We start from the raw sequence: 26,474 nt of genomic DNA, 5'->3' as shown, positions 1-26,474 counted from the left end.
CTTTTTTGAAAGGTACAGTTTCTTAGTACATTATTTTGTTACAAGTCGTAAGGTTTAGTCAGTAATAACAATTAAAGAGCTAAAAATATCAATTTTCGCACCATACAAACTTTTTTCAACTTTCAATAATTGATGTATCATACCTAAAATCCCCCCTATTTTGTAACGAAGCCGTCAGTGAAAATCGTATCAAATCCGTTGAGTAGTACAGATGCACAAACAGACAAACACAAAAAGTTACTTTACATTATATTATGTAATGATGATTATACTTAATATTGCTAAGCATATAAAACTAGACCTCAAAGGGATGTCTTTCATTCTGATAAGTAGTGTGGTCAGCATTACCATTATTTGGTTCATTTCCTGGAAAGTTTTTATTCTTTCCCTTTGTACTAGACATTGCTGGGGATTACATACCTGAATGTGTATACAAGTAAATATCGAGTTCGCACCAAACTTTGAAACATTTAACCATATTAATTAATTGTCTTACTTGTTTAGGCTAAAGTAAATTATGTGAAATTATTCGTATTTACAGTTATCTATTTGGCCATTTTCAGGTATATATTATACAGTTAAACGTTGAATTCACAACAAGATCATGGGCGAAGAATTTATATACATTTCAACCAAAATATTCTTACCGATACCCGTGTACTGTTCTCTAAATTAAATTATCAAAGTAATGATTGCACGCAATAGATCGCACCCGTGGCAGCTTGCCACAATTTCAAATATCTGTAGTAATGTTATGATTAACAATATCAGCAGCTAGGGAACTCATATGATTTTCTCTCATATACATCTTTACAAGATATGTTAGTCCTTAACTCATTTTGTTTTCAAATTAATACAAATTGTGTTTACCAATTCAGCAATTTTGTCTGATACAGAAATTTACAATCACTCACTTATAATAAATTCAATTTAGGCTACATTTAACAAGTTGTTGTTTTATTATACTTATTTTCTTTTGAAGTAGCCTACTAATAGATTTTTTTTATTTATACGAAAAAGTATTTGTTCTCGCATAACCTCCCACATAATCTAAGTATTACAGTAAATTGTATAGAACTTTTAACATGTTTTTATTAGCACAGTTATTTATAGATAATTTAAAGTAGTATATGAATATATTAATAACGAATAATGAATGAATAATGAATTTATTCCGACATAAAATGTACATCAATACATAATTATAATAACTCGGAATTGACTGACCACTTTTGCAAGTAGTGTGGTCACTGGATAACAAAATAAAACAGGTTTTTTATCAGAGTCCAGTCTATAGATTCTTTAAGATATTAGCCGGGCTGCTCCCCGTGGCGCCTGCACTACAAGATTAATAATGGACTGCATGAATCACCAACAGAACTAAAAAAACTTTCCTTGTTACAATCTTTATCTTACAAACTAAAAAATATATCTCAATAACCCTTCCTTCTCAACTAGAAACTAGAAATTATGTTAAATGTACACAAGTAAAATACATGATTCTTTGCTATTTACATATTTCTTTATGTTAATTAAATACTAATTTATTTGTACACATGATTTATATAATAACTCAAATTATAAACTATAGGGGGAAATTATTTCTTGTAAAATGAGTCACAGTTTTCTTGTAATAACAGCAACGTTCTTAATTTACTACAAAATTATCTAACATTCACACACATTTTAATGTTATAAGGCAATTTATTAAAAATATTTGGGCCATTGTTAAGAAAAGAATGCTTTAGTATTGACTTGTTGACTTTAGGCGTTCTGAACATTCGCCGGTCTGTGCTTCTGGTAGGATAATTTAAGCCCGTTGTTCCTAAATTACCACTTCTAGTGTAAAACAGCATAAGAGTTTTAAAAATAAACAAATGTTGCAGTGGTAGAATTTTAAATTGAATGCGAATAGGAAAGGAGCTCTCTCGTATTCTTTTGTGCGTAATTATTCTCATAAAATGATTGTGTATGACTCTTAACCTCTCTATTAAATATTTATACGTCCCTCCCCAGCAAACAACTCCATACTGAAGGCTTGACTCTACCAAAGCAAAATACAGAATTCGTAACAATCAGTCATCACAGAAATTTCACAAAAAATAAAATTTTCTTATATTGGATTTAAGTTTATTTTTGCAAGACTGTTATATGATTTTCCATGTTAATTTTGAATCAAAAAGTATTCCAAGAAAATTTAAAATTGTCTTCCTTTGTAATATATTTACAGTTACATAAGTCTCCTATGTTATCCGTATAACTTAATTCATGAAATTTTAAATCAGAATAAAAGTTAAAATCTTTAAAATCGAGTGTTACATACTTTGTTGTTTCAACGTTTACTAACATTTTATTTAATTTACACCAATGTTTCAAAATTGAAAGATCTTCATTAATTTGGTTCCGTAACAATTGTGTATGCTATTTGTTTGACAGTATAAAAAAGCTATGTCATCAGCGAATGCACTGATCTTTGCATTAAATTTTTTTCTCTAATACATCGTTAATAAAAATCAAGAATAAAGTGGCAGAGAAAGCCTTGCGGCACCCCTGTTTTGACGGGCAGTGGTGCGCTGACAGTTTGACCAACACGCACTCGCTGCTCTCGATATTATGTGTGCAATAAGTTCGATTAATGCTACACTTATATTATCAAAACCTGAAGATGTTTTGTTTTTCATAATTACGTGCAACACTTCATTTTCATTTGTAGGAAAAGTAAAAAAGGACGTCAGCCTAGGTGTTACGTTTAGCTCATTGACACAATTTTCATATTGACTTGACTGTACTTCGAACAAATAATTGTTAATTGTGTCAGCTACTAAAGACGGATCAGATAAGAATACTCCGTTATCTAGTTCCACTTTGTCAACGGAGTTCTTATAGGTATTTAGAATTCTCCATTGAAGAGATGAGTCTCCCCTTGTTTCATTAATTTTTTTAGAATAAAAAATTATATTTTGTTTCATTAATTTCCATTCTTAAACTACTACAGAATCTACTGTAAAAAATATAAACATATTCTGAGACACAGTTAAATCAGTCACAGGATTTTTATAAGGGTTTTCCTATTGAATTAAAATTTAAAAATATAAAAAGTGAACAAATGGCCTTCATGTGACCTCTCATGTGTTGATTTCAACATTTTACTCATACCTCATAGGAATTTAAACAATTTTAGTTACATTTTATATGGACTAATAAGAACGGTAATTATGTATCAATATGAATAATAGTAATCTATACTACATGTGACAAGTACACAGCTCTACTAAATTTAAATTGTATTTCATAACCATGGTATGATATAGAACTAATACCTTTAATTATATTTAAAAACTAACTAAATCTTTATTTCCTATTTGTGAGTACAATACAGGAAATAAATTTAAGATTAGTACGGATTGTTTACTTCCCATGAGAATCTGCTAAGTTCGCAACTCACCGGAAGTTCTTTATCAAAAGGAACTTCCGATCTGCGAGGGGTTTTGGAAGTGTACACCTGACGACGCTGTTCTTCAAATAAGATACGTTTAGACTGGCTGTCATATATATGTGTGTTTACGTGATGGTTAATATTTGTGAAATATCAGACTTATATTAATGTTGTTATGTACAAATATTTATTTAACGCTTTTCTACATTATTCTACATTATTACTTTATTTCTTGTTCACATATATTGTTAGTATCCCAAAAAACTTATTTCTAATCACTTCAGGATGATTTATAAAAAAAATACATTATACTATGTTATTATATAAAAATCTAATAGCGTATATTTTTGTATTTGTGTTTACGTTGTTCAATCACGTGAAAGGTACTGGACCAATTGAACTGAAATTTTACATGGATATTCTTAGTCTCTGATTAACTCCTAGGTCTATTCCTATTTCGAACATCCCTGCGGGCTACGCCCCACTGGTTATGAAAAATCACTTATAACTCCATTAATAAATATATTTATGGACTTGGCTTAAACTGTAGATAGTTTTTGTATTTAATCCCCTGTCAAGGCCAAGAATAATCAGTATAATAATTTATACACATTTAAACAGGTGTTTTGGACTGCCACTTAAAAATAATGTGCTCATTGTGTCCCTGATTTAAAAAAATGAAACTGTTAACTGCAAGTACCATATAAGGGATTAATTATTTATGAAGCATATTTGATCGTACACTTATTATTGGCATATACAATAGAAATTACTTCTTTTTCGTACCTCAAGAATGGTCCTAATATTGCAGAGTAATTATATATTTACAGACTATACACGACATGCTATTTTATTTGTTTTTAAGAAAGGGTGTTATTTGCCTACTTGATTTGTTCTATGTCTGTTAATAAATACAAATTAATTTTATCTGCAAATAATTTTCGCAAAAACCTGACAAACCTACCGAAAAAAACTACAAAGCCTTTGGATGCGTAAAATACATTTATATCTTTAATATGAAACATATCACAGAATTATAGGACTAAAAATAAAGTAGAAAAAGTGCATTAGATTTAACATTTTCCAAAGGGGCTACAATCAACATAGCTACCAGTCTGTAAACTGAATCCCTATTGGGACTTCCAAAGTACTTACCCAGACATTGGCTCTCTTCAGAAAGATAGGTTTTGTAACACTCGTAATAGAAGTTTTTCATGTTTTTCTACTGCTAATACAGTAAATTATGTATAAAATTAAATATCTTAAATATATATTAGGAAGTATTTTGATACACTTTAAAATCAATTTAATCTACCTTTTTATGATTGTATAAAAGCACATAAGGTTGTACAAATGTAACACCGTAGCAATGCAATCGCCCATAAATGGTTTTTGAAAAAAAAAAGGATATGCGATATCTCACTACCCTAGTCCCCGTGAGGAAACTAATGTTTATTTCTTTTTGAATGATAAGCTGAAAAGAAGGAATAACTCCCTATCTGCAGTTCAATCTAGATTCCACCTTTGTATTTCCACAATTTCCTGCATTTCTTTATTTGTACAAAAATATTACTATATTTCAAATTATAATATAGGCTAATTTTTAAATTTAATATGTTTTTATAGCAAAACAGTTCTTTTTTACTCTCCCAATATTTAAAAAACAATACTTAACTTTTTATGAAAACTTAACAGGCCATAATTATTACAGAGATAGAGATATGCTAGCGAGTCTCGGTGATAATACAGACAGTCATACTAATCAACGGTGTCGCCGTGTATTCTTGGTTACTGATAGTACACGTGGTCACGTCGCGAGTGATGAGGAGGGGGTGGGGGACTGTGATGCAGACACGATAATATCCGCTCCAAGGTTCGCGCTAGGTGGCTGCTGTATGCCTAGTTCCTTCAGTCAGTGGTATGGTCGTGGGGTGTTGGTCGTTGGGGTCCATCATTACGCGTTATTCGTTATGGTAATATATAGTGGGGTAGTGGTGGAACATCCGACTATATAGTTAACTTTCTATGTTTTGTTATGAGACAGCATGTAATAAACAGTTATTAGTGATCCAAGATGTAAATGTGTTTGATCTAAGTTTTAAAATGTTGGGAGTGCGTTACACCTGCTATAAGTGCTTTTTCTATCGATTTTTACGGTTATAAAATTGGTTAGAATTATCAAAGTAAATAAGAAAAAGCCATCGAGGTCTCCAGTCAATGAAGCTACTGTTCGCCAGCTTCTTGAACAAGAAGAAAGTGAAGTTGAAATGTCATCAGCTATAGACGATACAGACAGCGATCCTGACTACGATCCAAGCGGCTTCAGGGATCAGCCTCATACTCCTGATTTGAGTAAGTTTATTTAAACCATTGATTTGGAGTACCTTAGCAGTTAGTTCTGTTATCACCGGAAAGAATTAGTCAGCAAAACGTTTTTACGAAATCTATTTAGTTTAACGTAAAGTTATACATTTTTAGTCTAGAGTTGTAGGTTTATAAATATAAATATATAAATATGCTCCTATAAACTAAGGCCTTAGACAAATATTAATAACTCAAAAATACTTACAGCCATAAATATTTTGCTAAGGCCCTATATTACTCTATTGCTTAGTAAAAAAATAAAGCTATTAATATTAAATTTTGTTTGAAAAGCTTAAAAATTTAAAATATTTATTTTTATTATTACAATGTGAATTTTATTGAAACTAAACAGTATAAAGAATTATCGCCTGATTAATATTTATTAACTATTAAACATTTTTTAAACAGAATTATTCATTTCCTATGTTTTACTGATCATATTTACTAAAACTAATTTAGTTTTACAAATAATAAGATAGAAAACAGAAATTATAAATTTTAGTTTAGATTTCTAGGTATATAACGTATAAATATATGAACGCCATTAAAAAACCCTAAAAAGTATTAAAAACTCAAAATATTTCCAGACAAAGATATTGCTGAGACACTATATTGCTAAACTTAAACTAAAGATATTAATACAAAACATGGTTTAAGAACTTATCATGCCATTTATATTTGTTTTAATAACTAAATTTGTATGACAGAAATATTCATTTCCCATCTTTACTAATTATTATTACAAATTTGCTTTCCTAGTATAAAATAAAAAAAACTTAAAATATGTTGTTGAGTGTACTAGTGATTGTAATACAACAAAATTACCAAACATCTATTACCATTGATGGTTATAAGTCCAGTTGATTTATAGACATCCATAACATAATGGTTAATTTTACATATTATACACATGTGGAACACCCTTAAAATTTAAGTCTGTTCTTTGTAGTTTACATACATGTCTCTATCTTTGTATCAAACTATATACCTCGGTATTTATATTCGTTGTGAGTTTAAGGTTATTGTTACTAATGTTATTTCTCATACAGGAATATAAAGGCTCAACTAACAACAAATAGCAATTATTATTGTTGTACTGTCTAAAACTGCAACATAGCAGTGCAAAATAAGTGAATGCAATATTTACCTCCGGAAATAAGGAAAATCTTTTACTACAATCACGACAGTTTATTACTAGGTGAAATTATAATTTAGATCCGCTAAGCAATAATAAACTCTCACAATTATTTTTTTAAACATACAAAACAATATAAGGAATTTTTGTTCTATGGATAACATATAGGATTTAGCTTGTGACATTTCAATTGAAAAAGTTTCTAAAACATGAAAAATATTGGGGGATACTCCTTAAAGTGGGGTGGCACCAACAAAATGTGCAGAATACTATTATATTATATATAATATTTATATCACAAATATTATACAACTTTAATAGTGGAAGTATTGATAACCTTATATATTTATTAACTGTCTATATGTTCATTGCAATCCTCGATAAATACAAATACAACGTGCTAATAAAAAATACAAGAAATAATTATGATGAATTAAATAATGAGCAAATGGTAATAGTTAGGGCTTAATATAAAAGACGAAAAGGTGAAAAGTTTAAGTAATATGATTTTAAATGTTTTTTTCTCGTAAAGTGTTAAAACTGTACTAACGACAGATGTATGACCATTAGTATGACTTTCAGGTTCAAAAAGTCTTTATTCAATAATTGTATTTAATGCATTTATACATTTAATGTGCTTCACAAAGCACGTGTGAAATTAGAAAGAAATTTATCTAATTAGTAACTTTGATATGATTGTTCTTAATGTAATGAAATATGACATTAGTTAGAATTTAAATATTGTACATATTTTATGTTTTTACCCAAAAAACATTGTCCATAGTGTTTGAAATACAAAAGATAATTTAAAGTAATTGAATCTATTGAAATCTTTAAAACCATACTAAATTAACAACAAACTTATAACCTTACCTCAAAAAGAAAAGAAAAATCAATATTTATAATATTAAAGGGGCTCTCCTGACATTCTCCTCCATATGTCTCCTGACAGTCTTGTGATTCTGCAATATGAGAGTAGCAAAATATGTGATGTACAGGGAAATTTTAGGACTTTTACTTAAGTCTTTTACTTAAGACTTTCACTAATAAAATTAATGAATAATTATTTATTAAAGTATTTAATACACAGCAGTAGCGGGTAGACAATAAAATAAGTAAAATAAGCAAATAGCATAGCAAATCACGGTTATTCTGTTACTATAAAATACTGATGTATGCTTAATCTAATTTATCACTGATTTAACAGCTATGATCATTTTTTAATATGATGGTTTATTTACAGAAAAGTATGAAAGGGGCTCTTTCGTGAAGATTGTTATAAGGCTCCGAAAGTTAGAGAAATGTATGTTGGTCAAGATATAAAAGGAAAAAAGGGTTCAGGTAAGTTTGCATACATTACGCCTTAGTTGAACTTATTTATATTCTAATAATAACATCTAAAATATGTATATATTTATTCCTATTTCAAAAATATGTATATACATCTTTATATTAACTAGCATTTACTCGTAGCTTTGCCCGCAATTACCTATTGAATAACAAGTATGTCATAGCCATATTATTTTCCAATGGATTGGACTTTTAGTTTGAAGAGATAAAATTTTGGGGTCCGGAAGTCAGTTGATATGAGTACCATTAAAATACATACTGTATATCTATTTGCAAAATTCCATTTGAATGTATAGCCCCAACAATGTGACATCTCACTTGTACTTTGTAATAATGGAAAACTTAGTGAAAACGCTTACGATATAATATAATTTTTAATTGAAAGTAGACATGTTTAACTAAATATTATTTTACAATTAATTGTTAAGAGGTTCAAAAGTTGAAAAAAAATGCCACAGGCTCTTATTTGAAGTGAATCACGTGAAGAAGCATTTTTATTGTTGCCATTATAGATAAATTAAACAAGGTAAATGGCCCAAGCTAGTATACCAGTATATGTAATTGAAACAGACAGAAATGTGACAAAATTTTTCAATTTCCATAGTAGGTAATTTACTTAAAACTATTTCAATATTCAGGGACCATTGTAACATATAAAATCCCGTATTTAAGCTAGCTATATTTCTTTCCGTTTATTGTTTTTCGTAATAATTTATATATCAGTGGCGGTTTGAGATATTGAACTGAAGCTCTGTTTGTTTAATGGTCTAACTATTCTTGGGAAAAGGTGTTAAGTAATAAATAGTTGTGGATGGTAAACAAATAATAAGGGAAAATAGTTTACTCTTTACCTATTATCTCAGCTCTAAAATTTAAATGAAATCAGCTCATTTACAAGACCATGCTAAAATATGGATGATTTCATTGATCAGAGCCTTAAACTTACACTGCATATGTGAAGAATGTAATTGTATTGGTAAAAGATTACTCACTCACAACTAAACAACTTATGTTTGCTCTTCCTTTGTTTATTTTCTAACGGTCTAAATAAATTAATTATGGTTTATTTGAAAAGTCAAAAGTATTTTTGTAATTCTTCGTTGAGTAACGTTCAATGCAACACCAAAATGCAGTCTAAAATAGAACTTGCTTTGAGGCCTTGAAATTGTTAAAATGCCACAGTTTTTGTTACGTCGTCAATATTACTAAATTTAATGTATTACTAAAGAATATTTAACCCTTTGAGTGCCACGGGTGTATTCCGAAGGCATATGCATAAAGTGCCACACTGTTTTTCGCATATTTGTAAACTTTTGGGGGGAAAAGCTGTTGTAAAATAACTACCAAACAGATTTCCATAATTTTGTTGTTGTTTTTTTTTATTAAATGCAGAATATGATACATATCGTTAGAAATAAAAATATGATTTATAAAAATTTCAGTATTTATAAAAAAGTTTTTTACTTTTGTATAAAAAGTTAAGTTTCGACCTAATTTGAGTGTGTACGGTATTTTTAAGAGTTTTTCTTTATACCATGATAGAGGCCATATACTTCAAAATGAAACCCTCGTGTAATATCTTATTCTAGTATTTTTTAAAACATGGCATTATATGTATTAACAAAATGCTGCCCGGTACCGACATTTTATAAACTGAACTTCATTTGTCAGAGTTTAGAAATTACTTAGTAATGATGTAGTTTTCCCAATAAATCTAATAAAACATCAATATAACACAAATAAATATGATTGGTAAATGTTGCTAATCAAATACTTGCTAACATATTTACATAAAAGTTTACGTTTACTAAATAATAACTCTAATAATATTTACAGTGAAAATTCACGTTTTTCGCTTGGACACAACACTACATTACTTTTGTAGAGAAATACATTAAAATACAGTATAAGTTACTATTTTATTTTTTATTTACTCAAATGCTTGGTTATCGGCACATAAACAACAAGAATGGCAGTTACGCAACACGGTACTCGTCCGCTACGTCGTGTGACTGGAAGACTGAGTCATCACACAGGCACTTCGGTATTATCACAGCCCACTATTTTTGGACGAGTTTTCCTTATCAGATATCAAAATAAACTTCATTATACGTTCCTTCTTCCTTAACGAATCGAATAATACTCGATGAGTTATACTTCCTATCTCCAAATCGTCTCCAAATAGACACACGAATGACCTGACATTTTCGAATAATGAAACGTTTGTTCTTATAGTTTTTGATTTCATTGACTGTCGTAATAACTTGTAAATTCCAAAATTGGTTAAATAAAGTTAGTTGTTTACTATAATTGGTTTTGTCCCCGGTAAGGAAAACTCGTCCAAAAATAGTGGCTTCTTGATAAGTACCCAAACAACTAAGTTTCACAGATAAATAGTAGAGAAACAACATAAAACTCATATTTATTGATAGTTTGGAACCTATTGAATACAGCTGTCTGGTTATTTGGCCAAAATAATCTTGTACTATATAAAATATTATCGAAAAACGGAAAGTCAAAATTGGCGACGCTGTGGCACTCAAATTGTTAAGATGTGACGGTTTAGACTATTAAACGTATATAGTTTCAGTTTTGATATCACAAACCATCACTGAGATATAAACTATTACAAATAAAAACCCCCCAATATGGACAGACAGAAAACTAAGCTAGACAGGGCTATACATTATATGGCAAACATTTTTTGTTTTAATCTATAACATAATCTGGTAAAATTTATGGTAGTCAATACAGGATATGTGTCTATAAATGCTGAAAGCTTGACTTTTGACACATCTTAATATTGGTGATTTAACAAATGTTTTGAGCTGAATATTCAATTTTTAATTTTTTCAAATAGTACACTAAATTCAGAATTTATTTTATTTTACCATTATTAAAACTTTTGTTATTTTTTCCTTGTAATTAGTATTAGCCAAACTTTTAATTAATATATTAGATTTATTGTGAATTTAGGTTAGTGAATGACAACTTTGTCTATTGTATTTTATATTTATGTATACTATATGTATGTGTGTATAAATGTGTACTGTATCTCATCATATGCCTCTGGACGTTTTAATCAGATGCAGACGTCATGGAGAGCAGCTTTTTGGCAGGAATATTATTTTTATTAGGAAAGGACTCTTTTTATTTTATTTTTTGTACATTGTTTTGTTTTTGTTACGCTGACCAGCTACCGGTTTTTGGTCAGTGTATTTCCAAAGAATGTATATTGTTTTGTATTTGTTTGTAAATGGTGGAAAATAAAGTTAGTATTATTATTATTATATATAATTCAATATATTTTAGGCATAATTTACTTACAATGAAACTACCTCATCTACAATGTTTATAGTTGTTTTGTGAATGAGAAAGATTGTGAAATAAGAGATCTAAATTTTACTTACTTTGCAGCAATAGTAAAGAGTTTCAAATCAATCACATGGACGATTTCTACATTTGTGTTTGTAGTCAACAACTTATTAAATTTGTTGCTTATTCGTTGTTATATCCGGTTTATAATAAGCTTAACTGCTTATCACACAGCTTAACAAAAAATAATCTCAAGAGTCAAATATTGTTCTTCAGACTGTGTTACATTACTTTCTGTAATACCACATTCTTTTTATACATTGCAATTTGTGATTTATGTAGTATAGCGTAATATAATTTACGCATTTCTGACATCTAATTAGCCGTAATTAATATGAGATTGGTTACATGAAAAACTGGTGATAACTTGTAGTTGTAAAACATATTTTGCAAAGATTTCTATTCACGTAGAAATAAAATAGTCTGTTTAATTTTTATATGTTTGATGTATGCAAAGTAACATAATGTATGATTATTACAGTAATGTCTTTCTTTTGTTGTTTGGTTCCAAAAAATACTGTGTTGGAATTTTTTATATTTCGTAAAAGAAATTTAATTTTCATTGTATTTTTTATATATTGTTGTACAAAATACACAATAGGAATCATACATAACATGTAATAATTTTCTTTTTATGTACCATGTTTGGTCATATTATTTTTATTTTCACATATGGAATATATAAAAAAAAACAGTTATTATGGAAGTATCCATCCGAATCACCACACGTGTTACTAAGGTAACAAGACTTTTTATTTATTATCTTTTTTAATCTCTTAAACAGATAATAAATACAAAAAATTTAGGCTGCTTTACCCATTATATTTGTAATCTATGTTCAATTTAAGTCATACTTTTATATTTCTATGACAGCGTATTTGGGATTTGTATACAAGTAATTGCCTTCTATATTATGTATTGTTTGATTCCAAAGTTAATTTATAGATACATATTCATTAGGATTAGTCCATATATATCATTAACTAAATTTGTTAAGCATATCTTAAATGATTTTATGATACAAGAAACAATTAAGTTTTATATTGTATTTTTGTAAATGTTAAGAATCAAATATTGTAACTTGTAGTTGTAATATAAAATTTTGTAAAGATTTAACCTTTATGTAGAAATGAAATAATATACTGAAATGTCCTATTTTTTTTAACATGTATGCTACAATGTGGTTGTTCAAAATGCACAGTATGAGTCTTAATTGTATAATTCTTTTCTATTCATAAACCAAGTTTATGTAGGTCCAATTGTTTTCCAATTGTGTTTTAGTATTTAGATTACATAACAATTCATAAAAGATCCTATCCCCAATACTGCATGGTTATGTTACGGGTTTTAACGAAATTTCGTTTTATTTTAATCGTTACAAAATTTGGAATAAGACTATGTTTTTAACACTGATATTTGTGATTTACTTTTGATTAAAGTACTAATTTTTAGATTTGTATGACAGCGTGTTTTGGGATTTATTTTTGGTTAAAGTCTTCTATATTATTTATTATTTGTTTCCAAAGTAAATTTCAGTTTATATAGTAGTAGGCTTATACTGTATTACTTATAAAAATGTCGGTTCCAGTTTATTATATTTTTACTAATTTTATATCTAGAAGCGTTTCACTTCAAATAGCATTGAAAATTTACAAGATTTCAATGAGGTCATTAACATAAATGTAAAATAAATTAGTTTCATAGCAAATGTATACGTTTTCCTCCTTTTGATACATACCAATGACTTCATATGCTATAGGTATCATAAACTTTTTATTTACAGTAAACTTATAGTATGAGTAAAAAATGTGTCATATCCTAATGCCAAAACTAGTTTTGTTTAAAATAAATCGATTGGATCCAAAAGTCTGGAAACATATTAATGTCAGCCAAATAGTCATCCAACTCACGTCCTGCCTCTAGTACTAAATCCGGTTACAGTTTTAAAAACTGGGTCTGTGTTATTGTTGATTGGTAGGCCACAGGTATGCACTTCCACTAGACCTACAAGCGAGTCGTTGAAATCCCGCCTATTGGACACGTAAAACTGACCGCCAGGCGAAGGGCAACACTGGCTACAAGGTGTACGAGGTGTAGACCGCAGGATTGCTGGTCATAATTTCACAAGCTGGCGCAGTTTAAGTTATCTGACCACGAGTGTAGGTACATACCTAGACTATAGGACTTGTGACTTTTACTGCAAAGGTTATCACCCGTTTTTATCATACTGACTAAATATGTCAGTCTTTGCTAAAGAAACTGTTCAAAAATTTACACGGAGTTTGACCTTAAAGGCATAAGGACAAATCCTCTCCCGTAAAAAACACGCTTTATATAATTTTGAAACAATTTTTTATAATTTTGTTTTTCTAAAATGTTTTTTACAGTAAAAACGATACACAACATGACTTGGCTTGATATATGAAAAGTTCTACATTCAAATGTTTTACCTTCAATTTTATGTACAACATGTATTTTTAGTATTTGAATACATTTACATTTTGAATGGCATTGGAAGGGATAGTAAATAAAATTTACATTTCAGTCGATTACTTCACGTGACTTATTTAAGGTTAAGACAACTTATGAGATATGAGAAATACTCATTAAAGCTTGTTGGTGGAAAATATATTTTTCAAACGTTTTCGACTCTTTATAAGAATATATTAATGTATTATTGATTGTTATAATCTCATGATATATCTCAGTTCACTCCTACTAAATATTCAATTTACAGTAAAATTTAGTTATTCATATAATTTTCATCTTTAACTGCAAATATTACTTTAAGTATTATTATTATTATTATATAGTACTTTAAGTATATTTGTATTATTTCTTAGCTAGACCAATATTTAAATAAATCAACACACCGATAATACTAGTCTGTGTTTTATTGGGAATTCATATGTTTTAAGGGAAAATTTCATATTATACATAACACCACAACAAAATATCCTCTGTTGAAATAAAGTATTTATAATACTAATTATACAATATATTTAACACCTTCATTGTGCCATGAGACGAGTACCTAATAAATATAAGAAAGCCAGGGTAACAAACAGCTAGAATGCCCCTGGCAAACATTTAAAAACAATAAACACGGATTTGACTGCCAAAACAGACTTTGTTAACAAGGTTAAGTGCAATGAACTTAAATTTAAATTATTTATCTTAAGGGATCTAAATAAAAATATGTTTATTTTTTTAGTAAGCACTACACATACTATTGGTTTAAGAAATCAAAAAGATAATCTGTGAAATCCTTTGGATGGTTTAATGTTGAGATGACTTTATACAGCAACGTGTGTAATAAATTAGTCTGGATACGTTGTATTCAATTTTCACTAATCTTTATTCGTGTTCACATCTTTTTGAATAGTTGTGGAAACTTCTGTTTCTTGACAGTAAATTTTAATTGGCAACTACAAAATTTCAAATCATTTTACAGAACTTATGACACATTATGTAATAAGTTTTATAATATATAATAAATACTATTAATATTTAAATATAGAATAATTTTTAATTAATAGATTGACTAATTATTATTATATTGTGCTTACGTACACCATAGTAGAACTTATTTATAAGAAAAGATATGTGATTGTTATGTAAATTGTTACATTCAGTTGTATCTGTAATTTAATTATGTAATTATACACAATGATTTTATATTAATTTTGAAAAAAAGTGTCTGTTTATAACTGATTATTCTTTTATAATTGATTGTAACCTAACTTCAAATTTAAACTGGAGAGAAATGTTTAATACATAGTTATTTTAAAAGAAGTACATTTGTATTGTATAATTAAATTAATATATTAAACCAGACTTAAATATTTATTGGAATCCCTTACTCCTGGAGATATTAAATGTCATGGGATACTTATTACTTGATTCAGATTTCCTGAGTGACTTCCTTTCGACATTCATAGTTGTATATCTCTACACTGCTATCATTTTCAGCTATAGGTAAGGAATGGTACTGGACATGTGTTGGAGCCAATGAAGAAGTTCCTGACTTGATGTGGCGAGATTAATTTTTGGACGGTTTGGTATAGTATATATTTTTATTACTATGATTTGCCTTCAATGATATTCTTATATGAGTGTATTATCTCATTGGCAAGATAAAATTTGTTGATCCCTGATGAAGGGCAGATTCTACACCTGATCAGGTTGGTGTGATGAAAAGAGTTTTTACTTCCAAAATCATTCTAAACATGCAGATAGTACTTTAATGGTAAAATTATTCAGAATGTATAACCCATGAATAAACAAACACAAAATGTTGTTTTAAAAGAACTTTTAAAAGAATAAGAATTATATTTATACATTATATTAATTTTTTGTGATAGGTAAGGTGTAATCTAAACATATAGGACTGAATAAACAAGATATTCAATGATAAAGAAGCATTCTTTAATTTTAGTAAATTTTTAATTCAATATTAATTTAATAATTCAGAATCTAAATCCAAAAAGTTAAAGAAACCTCAGATGGAACTTGAAATCAATATAATATATTTTAAACTATTTAATAGCTTATAATTTCAACATATTTCATCTAAACTTGTAAGGTTCTTTTTAAAAACATTTTATTAAGTAATACTGGGATAAAATGGATTTTATCTTAAAAATCTGAAGTTTTTCATAAAAAATATTATAATACATACTTGCATAAAGTTTCAGGAAGACCAGATAATCATGTGGTCTTCATGTTTTGATTTCAAGAAACATAATGTTAAGATTGAATATATTGTAGTTTTTAACAAGAATTTGCAGAAAGTTTGTGCTAATCATTTGATTGATTAAAAATTAATTTATAATTTAATTGAGTTGGAGTAGTTTTCAATGAAAGCTTTAATGTTTTTGAATAAAAAAGAAGGGTATTTGACTAATACCTATGTGATAAATGAAAATATCCTACCATTTGTTTGCTTACAGCCGTTACTTATATTCTCATAAGTACCTAAAGACATTTTTCAAAAACATCATTTTGGCCACAGAAAATCAGTTTATAACTTATATAAAACTCATAACACTCACATAGTTTATAGGAATGGGGTTGAGAATCCCTGATTTAAAGACTTACTAAAAATATATGACTTAAGTTACTATGTGATTTAAGTTACTAAATATTAGTATTTAGTTTCATTGTAGTGACGCTATTCTTTGTACCTTGTACATATTACAGAATAAAGTAGTTTGACTATGACTATGCTGATATTCTTCTACACGATGTTTCCAGGAACATTAAATGTGTATTAGAAAGATCATCAGAGCAGAACCTTACAAATTCCTTTTTAAATTTCTCTGCCATCATTTGACTCATTTGTCTTTCACAACTAAAAGCTGCAGAAATGCAGGGAGTAAATGTTAACCCATATTTTTTAAAATGTTTTTTATATTTTTCTCAATTACTCCAATGTTTTCTGTTATTTATATATTTATTTCCCACTACAATCTTTTCCAAACTGAGTTGCTTCTTCAATAATTATATGAATCAAATAGATAACTTACATTTTGTTTTCCTCTTCTACAGATGTGGAACCCCTGATTCATATGACGGTGTCTTTGAAGACACCAAATATTTAAGATTTAAAATATACGTATACATTATTAAAATGATAAAAGATATTTTCTGTTTTGAAGTTAATTGATCTAATAATTTCATTTTATATTAACAATATGATATCAGTATAGCATAGTGAGCAATATTATACTTGTGTGTTGAAGTGCTTTCACCTGATCTTCCATCATATTGATCAAACCTTCAACAAAATATCTGTATTGATAGTCAGTAATGTTTGCAACATCACTTGAGCCTCCAACTAGCAAGATATTATTGAATGTTTATTAATGTATGGATTGGTCTTTAAAGCACCAATTACTGCCTGTCAAGCAGCACCAGGAAGTACATAATCAAATGTTGAAAAACCACTTGATAATTCTCCATAAAAAACTTTTGCCATATCCCTACCTATGAGTGACCACAGTTAGCTTATTTACTGGTGTAATCCCTGTTTCAGTTTTTATAAGAAATTTTGTGACATATTTTTCTGTTTATTAACAAATAACACTTTAGTTGAGTCATCTATTTGTAGTTGTTCATATATAAGATCTTTTAAAAACTTAAATTCTTTCTCTAAGTACTTAATTTTATGATTTAGTACAGATATATGACCCTACACAGATTCATTTTGTAGATCAATTTTCATCTTACCAATCTTATTTCCACATTTTTCATTATAGACATGGTTGTTTGTTAAATTCATTAAGGAGAGTGTAAATTTTACTGTTTGAAAATTGCAGTACAATTATTAACGATGTAGGCTAATAGTGAGCGCTTTTTTTAAAAATTAATTCCATCCATCCCAAATTTCATGTTTCAATATAGTTTATGTCTATATATATTACCACTAGAAATTCTCTTAAAATCTTGTCGATAGCAAAGATGACATACAGGCCGCAATCAAAGTTGTTGATTTGTCTACCTCCATTTATTAAGGTAAAAACTAGTTTAAGATTTAATCATCCCCATAGAGTCACACAATTTATTCATTACAATTTTAGATTGTGAGTATATAATGGTATCTATCTGATGAGTCATATACGTAAAAAGTAGCACATGTGACAGATAAGAACATCCCAATGTGCACCTCCAAAAACTGTCCATCAATTGAACAAAATTAATTGGAACAATTAAAATGCCTGTGTTTGCCATAATCAAATGTTCTAAGAAATAAGTGTAATCTATCAATGATTTCAACCCACATAACTGGTAATAGTATTGAAAACAAAAGAATTGTTGATGTGTCTTCCAAATATACTCATCTAATATTTTATAATATCAATAAAAAATAAATGGGTACCAATTGGGGAATGTATATAAACATCTATAATTCCATCTTGGTGGGAGGATATTCTGAGAATGTCCCTCCTTTGTCATGTGACATTAGCTATCTTATTTCAATCTTGAGTTTCTATTTTAAAAATTAATTCATTTAATGAAGTTATTTTTAAAATAAAATTTTTGTATAGAATAGGTTTTTATTCGATTTTTATTTAAAAGTCCAAACAATGGTAATATTTAAAAGTTAACTGTTTATATTAATCTTCGTATTAATATTCTATTAAATAAAAATTAATTTTAGTTTTTACTGGAGGCAAAATATATTACTACTGATATATTTAAACCTGGGCTTTACAGATTGTAAGACTAGTGCACTGCCACTGAGCTGCTTAGATATATTGGTAACACTATCATAATCTGCAGTTACTTCAGTCTTCCTAAAGATAACAATTTTCACTGGAAAAATTCTGCCTTTTTACCAATGATAACATACTATAAGATCAGTTGTCTTAAACCATTAAATAAATTCTCTTATACAGTTTTGTTTATACAAATTTCATAACCTTTTGAGCTATTATCAATCAATACCGAGGCATTTTCTCGCTAAAGACAGTTAGTTTTAAAAGTAAAACCTAAGCAATATTGATTGTAGGTTAGCTATAGACTTACTTTTGCAATAGTATTTATAATAGTAATTAAGTACAGACATTGAAAACCTATATCTGATCTCTTCTACACTAGTCCAATGATGCCTATAAAAAACTATTTATATTATCAATTTACATAACAATATAAATGGTACTTTGGGATTATAACGACCACACCCAGACATGAATCGTTAATTTGACATCTTGCTTCTACTGATTACTAGATTAGCGTTAGTAGAACAATATTTCGTCCATATAAAAACAGGAATTGTCTTATCGCAAACCCCTCCCTATCCTCAGACAGAGGTCAAAGTCGAGCGGTCTAGTAGATAACGTGATTGCAGAGTCTCGCCGCCCGTTCAGCTGCTGGTGCGTCGCTTTGTTGTACTTCTGTGTTTTACACCTACATTTCTCCAAACACAAAAATTCATCAAAAACAAACATTACCAAACAAGAACTAAACTCTTAATTAAAAAAAAACACACAAAACTTGTTTTTATTCTTGATTACACTCCGCCACCCAAAATGCGAGTGCCTCGACGAAAGAAAAACATCCCTCGAGATAGTACCCTATCTGTAAAATATCAAATTCTAGAGGGGCTGATCAGAAATATAAATTGAATTGTAATGGAAAGGCAATTATGTACCGTGCAAAAAAACTTAAATAATCATGTGATGCCGCGCGGCCTGCCGTAATCGGGATTCTCAAGAAAGATAAGATAACAGCGACAACAATACCGATCACAATAACTGGAAATGCTTGTTGATTGATGGAATGTTAGTTCTGTTACTCAACTACATCGTTTTATGACGTTCTAAGTTCATTGAAAAAAGTGTAAGCGTTGAAGAGTTGTTTCATTCTATCATGTTTGTTTCTATAAATTTATATTTTTGTGTTCTTCATACTGGTGTGGTTGATATAATCCCAAAGTACCCAATATATTTTAAACACTACAAGGAACCATACTCAAACATCAAATGCTAATCCACCTTTAAGCATAGAATGGTCATAGTAGGGAAAGTTTTATATAGATGCATCATAGTAGTGCCTTCCTGTAGGCTACACGTAAACAGAGGCGTTTCAAAAAAATATTTCATTTCTACTCGTTTAAAGGGGATTATGGGTAACGGCAACATAATTAGAAAGATCTAGCCAAATTATTTCATTGAAGGATAGTATTGACCTACAAAGTACCGATAGTAGGATCACCTTACAATATTTTAATGTACAATTCTGTTTAACTGTGTACAAAAAATTAAATAAATTTGAAAAATTTATTTAAAGTGACAATAATTAATAAGTAGAATAATTTTTTCAAAGTGACAGTTTTATAAAAATATTTTTAATCAGTCCACTAGGAATTGCAGGTATGGAAAGTTCAAAATGTAAACAATTCTGTAATGTCCCAAATAAACCGCTGAACATAAACATGAAAAATTGTTATAGTAGCCTACGCATATAAGACAAGCTTCAGGGAGTGACCGTTATTAATTTATGACATAAGGAGATGACATTATTATAAATAGAAATTTCACTATCTAGTTATTTTTTATTTATAGCCTTCTGTAAAGGTTCTTATTTTTATTTTCAAGAGTTTTTCTGTGGGCCATGTTATAATGTCCCAAAATTATGCTTCACATTCCTACCACTTTTAGACAAATAACAAATATTTCTGCATTTAGAAATAGCATCAGGGGTATCATAATACCAACAGCCTTATTGCACCACCTTAATGGGACCTAAGTATGTACATTAACAATTTCCTTATACAGGTATCTCGCAGTACAAAGATATAAACGCTGTAAATATTTTTGACCATTCCTACTGCAGTTGTATTTTTTAAGCCTAAAATTGTATGCTTAAAGTGGTTTATAGGCTATAAGTATCCAAAGATACAAGAAATCGAATATTTAGACTATTTATATAATCACGTGCAAAACAGGACTGGTAAAAATGCGGCAACACTATAGGTCTAGGTATCGATGGGTACTATAAAACTACTCATCGGAGTTTATAAAATAAAAAGTAAATATGAAAGTCCAAATATATTTATGATTTATGCAATCAATAGTTTTATCATTGCATCATTTTGACCATTAGGATATATATATTATTTAAACTAAATGTAAACTATGAACACTCGGACATTGAAGTCTTAATCGCATTTACTGTAAAGATATGTTATATATGTATTGTTTATTAGGTTATAAACTACTGGTTCACAACTTCTAATAATAGTTTTTAATTTACACTTTCAGATAATCGGTATATCTGAGGTTTGTTGACTAAAGAGATGTGGTAATATATCATATTTTTCAATGGTAAACGTTATAAGCTAACTTAATCAATGAATACTTTCAAAGTGCATTTATACAAATCAAACCTTAACAGTGTATGAAAAAAACCTATTTCATAGGTATAATCAATTTGAATTACAAAACGCGCCTGCAGCTGTAGGACGCAACTACCTGCACGCGGCCTCAATGTCCTAAGTGCTGGTTTAGACTGTACTAAAAAGACCTGAGCTACATGAGACTGCTGTCGCTCAGCCAAATTCCCTGTAAGATTTTGTAAGAGTAACAATGAGATCTCTATTTAGAAATGAAGCTTCATACATCATTTAAAGTCTATAAGACATTTATTTCGTTTTCAAAATATCTTTGCGAAAGACAAACAGACAGGCATAAATCAATTTTGCCAGTACACTGAATGGCATAAAAATATCTAAAATTCCAAGTTTGGAGTTCAATCAGCTCTCGAGATATAATGATGAAAGTTAAGCTTAAATGGCGCTCAGTCAAATACCTTGTAGGTGTATGCATTTTTATCGAATTCGATATTTCTTACATTTAAAAGAGGCTTCATAAAAAATCCCAAACTTAATCACGATAAGTGTGGGGATGGTCAGAAGTGACATTTTCATTCCCCAATTTCGATTGTTTATCAATAATAAATTTATCCAAATAACTTTGTTTACATGTGTTTACTACTTATGAGCTGTAGGGGAGGAGGTGTATCTATAAGAAGAATGAAACAGTAGGTCTTTGTAAGCTAAGAAAACATAGCTTGTATTTATTTTGTATCTACTAATTTTTAATGCAATGCATTGAAGAATTGTGCAACTCAATACAATACTTTATTTTCTCTTATGTCCAAGAACTGAAAAACATGACGTAATTATTCAGGGATAAAAGAGTCTTATTACTTTTGAAGAATAAAGTAAAAACATAGAAATAGTTAAAAGTCATTAAACAACATAAAACATATAATAAAAATCGTGGATACGTAGTTCCGTTTATAAATTAATAACTGCCATGTCCTATTCTGATGAGCGTCAGAATGGGCCAGGATCGTCAGAAAGGTAGCGCTTTCGTATAGAAATCGTCAGAAAGGGAGCAGTTACTTACGTATATATATATATATATATATATATATATATATATATATATATATAGAACTATTTGTCAAAGGGGTTGAAACTCTGTTTAAGTAACTATTTTAGAAAATATTAAGTTTTTGTTATCACTAATTTAATACATATTTTAAAGACATAGTTACCATCAAAATTATATGACATGTAAATATGGAACTGCAAGTGATTTTACAAAAGCAGAATAGGTAATTTTTTTTACCGTAATAGGCTCCTAAGTATGTCTGAATATTGTTTTCTTTAGCGTGACAACAGGGCATACTCAACTTTGGACTCGTGATAAGACTACAAAGGCACACATTAGGCATTAGCACCTTTCCTATGTTTCCATAATTTTTCCATAAGATTCCTTCCTCCGTTGAATTTGGCGGCCACATACGAATGATAGTTCTCCATCTTATAAAACTACATTTTACCGGTAACCTTTTATTCCAGTTTTCTCCAACTGAACTAGAAGACAGTATTATTTCACATCCCTCAGTTATGGATGTGGCTGTGGTCGGCAAACCTCATTCCTGTGATATACACCACGCCACAGCATTTGTTGTGAGGATACCGGAATATAACGTTTCAGAAAAGGAAATCATGGACTTTGTAAATGGTACGTACTCTTAATGTCCTAAAAATTGAGAAACATTATTTCTATTTATTTCTGAATGCAAAGTTTCATACAAAATAAAATTTGCTTTTATGAGACGAAGTGTTTAAGGCTGTATTTTAGTAACACTAAATTGTTTTATATTATACTCTTTTAATGGATAATAATTGTAGGTACATTTAGAGAAGAATTTCACCACGTAATACTTACGTAGCTTTTTGTGTTTTTCCACGGGAAGTTTCATTATCCCACTACAAGAAAGAAAGGGGAGATGGTCGTATTTTTATGTTTCCCGTATTCCTTATTTTAATATTGAAAGTGAAAGAGAGGGAAATTATGTTTCTTCCTCTTGCACTTGTTTACAGAAACCGTGTATCCTGCAAGCACCATTGACAAACTACACCAGATTTTGAACAAGTCACTATTCATGTAATCTATTCCCTTTAAATTATTTTAGAATATCTATCAACTGACAAAAGTTAGCCTAAGAGAAAGATAAAAATATATACAACATTTAACAATTTGTCTAATACTTTGAATAAGATTGTATTATAAGGTTAAACTATTTAAAGCGATATACCACCAATTGCAAGATCCGTGAGCAATAATAATGCTTTGAGTTGAATGTTTTTTTGAATATTGTTTTGGAAATAATAATGATAGTAAAAATACATTTAATACTGTTTACTTAATATAGGAATCAGTGCCTAATAGTTACTATTTTCGATAAGCATTTTTAAACTCAGACAAGCAATGTGTAAGTATTACCTTTGTATTAAGTTTAATCTGGATGTTTAAAAGATTACGGCACAAATTATATTTACAAGCACACGTTATATTGCATAAGGCTATACATACAAATATAGAGTGTCCCAGACCTTTCTACCAATATTTTCAGGTATTATTTCTGGACGAAATATATACCAAAATATCATATTAAAACATTCGAAACCTAACAATAATTAAAGTGTTTGTTTCAATTAACTGTGTTTAATATAACGGCTAGTTGTAATTTGGCCTATATATATATATATATATATATTAGTCTTAAAAGAAACATTTTAATTTTTAGAAGGCTTAGTTCCAAAATGGTGACTTCTTAAAAATTTTAATCGTAGATATCCTGAAAACGACATATCGTATAAAAGTAAAAAATATAACATTTTAGTTAGATAATTTAACTGAAATATCCAACGATACCAAATTTGGGAAAATCGGTTGTTGTATAAGAGCAATAATGCGCTTTTTAAATACCAAGTACTAAGCCATGGTCACTTTCATTATGTGACAAGCACTGTTTGTGAGCCACAAAAATCATCTATTTTAATTTTAGCTGCTCTAATCAGCAGATTATAATATTACATTGTTGGTCTGTAGTCATAATATCCTTACTTATTGCAGAATTCTGGAGTTCATGATCGTAGAAAATTATAAAATTCTTTCAGAAACTCCGTCAGGAGGGCGATTGCTTCAGCCACTCTTATATGAAACATACATAAAGATTAGATTACATTCATATCAATTACAAGTAGTATTAATACAGTTTTATGCAATATGTGACTTAAAGTTGTAAGTCTTCTTTTCTTTTACAGGGAAAGTGGACGAAACCAAGAAACTTAGAGGGGGTGTTCGGTTTTTGGATGAGTTACCTCGAACTGCCACCGGCAAGGTCTTGCGTCAGAAACTGAAAGAATATGCCTCGACTGACTCATTCTCTGAAATCCTTACGGAACATCCTTCCCTAGTACATAATAGTACAAACTAGTTCATGTCCAGTGCCCTGATACAAGTGTTCTGTACATTAGTGCAATATACTGCATATCTCAATTATTTTTAAAAACGACAAGAAAAAAGAATAATTTTACAAGAATTCTTACGTTGAACTTGCATGTAAAATTGTATTATAGAATATTTCCGTTTAATCTGATCCATGTTTGAAATGTGTTAATCTCTAGTTAGTCTCAAGATCGGTATCACAATAAATAAATGACGGACAAGAAGTATATACAAGATGCAACAGAGGGCTTTCTACACAACATTAGTTTATTATTTTTCATGGACTAAGATGACATAACACTCAATTGCTACCGATGGTGTTGCTTTTTTCGTTTACCGTTTATGTGACTGCAAGTGTTTTTTGTTATTTCAGAAACCAGTGAAGGTATAAAACTCTAATTAGTCAGTATAATTGTTCTTGCAACCACACAACAAGAGAAAAAATACATTGTATGATCACATAGTAATAACAGTTATTAATTCAAAACTACTAACTTATAATACTATTATATTATAATATTTATTTTCTAAACTTGATGTTTATAGGTTTTCGTAAAATTGCTTCAAATTTGATAATACTATTCGTACTTAAGACCCAGAATAATACAAACGAATAATAAAAAAGTTTCAGCATGTGAAATTGATTGAAACATATTTTGGTGCGAAACGTTAAGTAAATCCTTATTTTTCGCTGTATAAACAATTAACCGTTTGTTAATTTTACAGGATTGAGTGAGTTTCAAAATTGTATGCAAAATATTCTATAAAATATTTTCAAAATCCATAAAAGTTACATAAGGTAAAAATGATTTCAGTTGATAGCTGATCAGTTTTTCGTAATTGAATCGATTTTTCGATTTATGCAAAAGAATTCTTTGTAGAAAAACTACTTTCGGGAAAACTAAAAAAACTTCATTGCTACTACACAAAACATTTATAAAAAAGTAAAATAAAACAAAAGTTTTATTTTGGGTTATTGTTAACGAGAATCAGTTATAATTTTATTTATTGTTAAAATGTAAAAATGTTGTGTATTTAATGTCAGCCGACTTGAGAACGTTTGTAAATAAATTGAGGCAAATAATTGAAATATAAATTTTTTATCAACCCTGTAATCAAAAGAGTGTAATATATTGAAAGACATATACATAGGGAGTCTTCACCTGACGCTAAATCACCTGTAGGCCACTCCAAGAAGTCATTATAAAACTTTCTCTTAGGCTTCTCTTTATTATTGACAAATCTTTAACACACGGTAAGTATGAGTGGCCTCTGATGGGGAAGTATTGCTCGATTTCGTGAAGGCCAAGAACAACCTGTTTAATGTTATGGTTCTTGTTCTGACCCCTACAACTGTCAGAAAATACTCAGCAATGTCTATTGGAGCGTCTTTCAGGTAGTTAAGAACCAGTAAGCACAATTCATCAGGGATTTTCCTAGCAGTACCTTCATGGTAAAGGTAGATAGCGGGCTCTTTTAAATATCATGAATGCAGAATAGG

The 26,474-nt window shown here is 29.1% G+C and overlaps 1 protein-coding gene across 1 annotated transcript in view; it reads left to right on the top strand.

Moving 5' to 3' along the window:
- The window catches only part of LOC124372009 (luciferin 4-monooxygenase-like), a gene marked incomplete at its 5' end in the record, with an annotated part of 39,909 nt that extends 14,336 nt beyond the window's left edge, over positions 1 to 25,573 (top strand). The window contains 2 exons of the mRNA XM_046830384.1: positions 23,035 to 23,200; positions 24,790 to 25,573. Coding sequence (XP_046686340.1) covers positions 23,035 to 23,200; positions 24,790 to 24,962 — 339 coding nt within the window. The remainder of the gene's footprint in view (positions 1 to 23,034; positions 23,201 to 24,789) is intronic.
- Positions 25,574 to 26,474: the final 901 nt, after the last annotated feature.

Source organism: Homalodisca vitripennis, unplaced genomic scaffold (assembly GCF_021130785.1).
Source record: "Homalodisca vitripennis isolate AUS2020 unplaced genomic scaffold, UT_GWSS_2.1 ScUCBcl_2400;HRSCAF=7123, whole genome shotgun sequence".
NCBI classification, from domain to species: domain Eukaryota; kingdom Metazoa; phylum Arthropoda; class Insecta; order Hemiptera; family Cicadellidae; genus Homalodisca; species Homalodisca vitripennis.
This window is presented reverse-complemented; position numbering and strand designations above follow the sequence as displayed.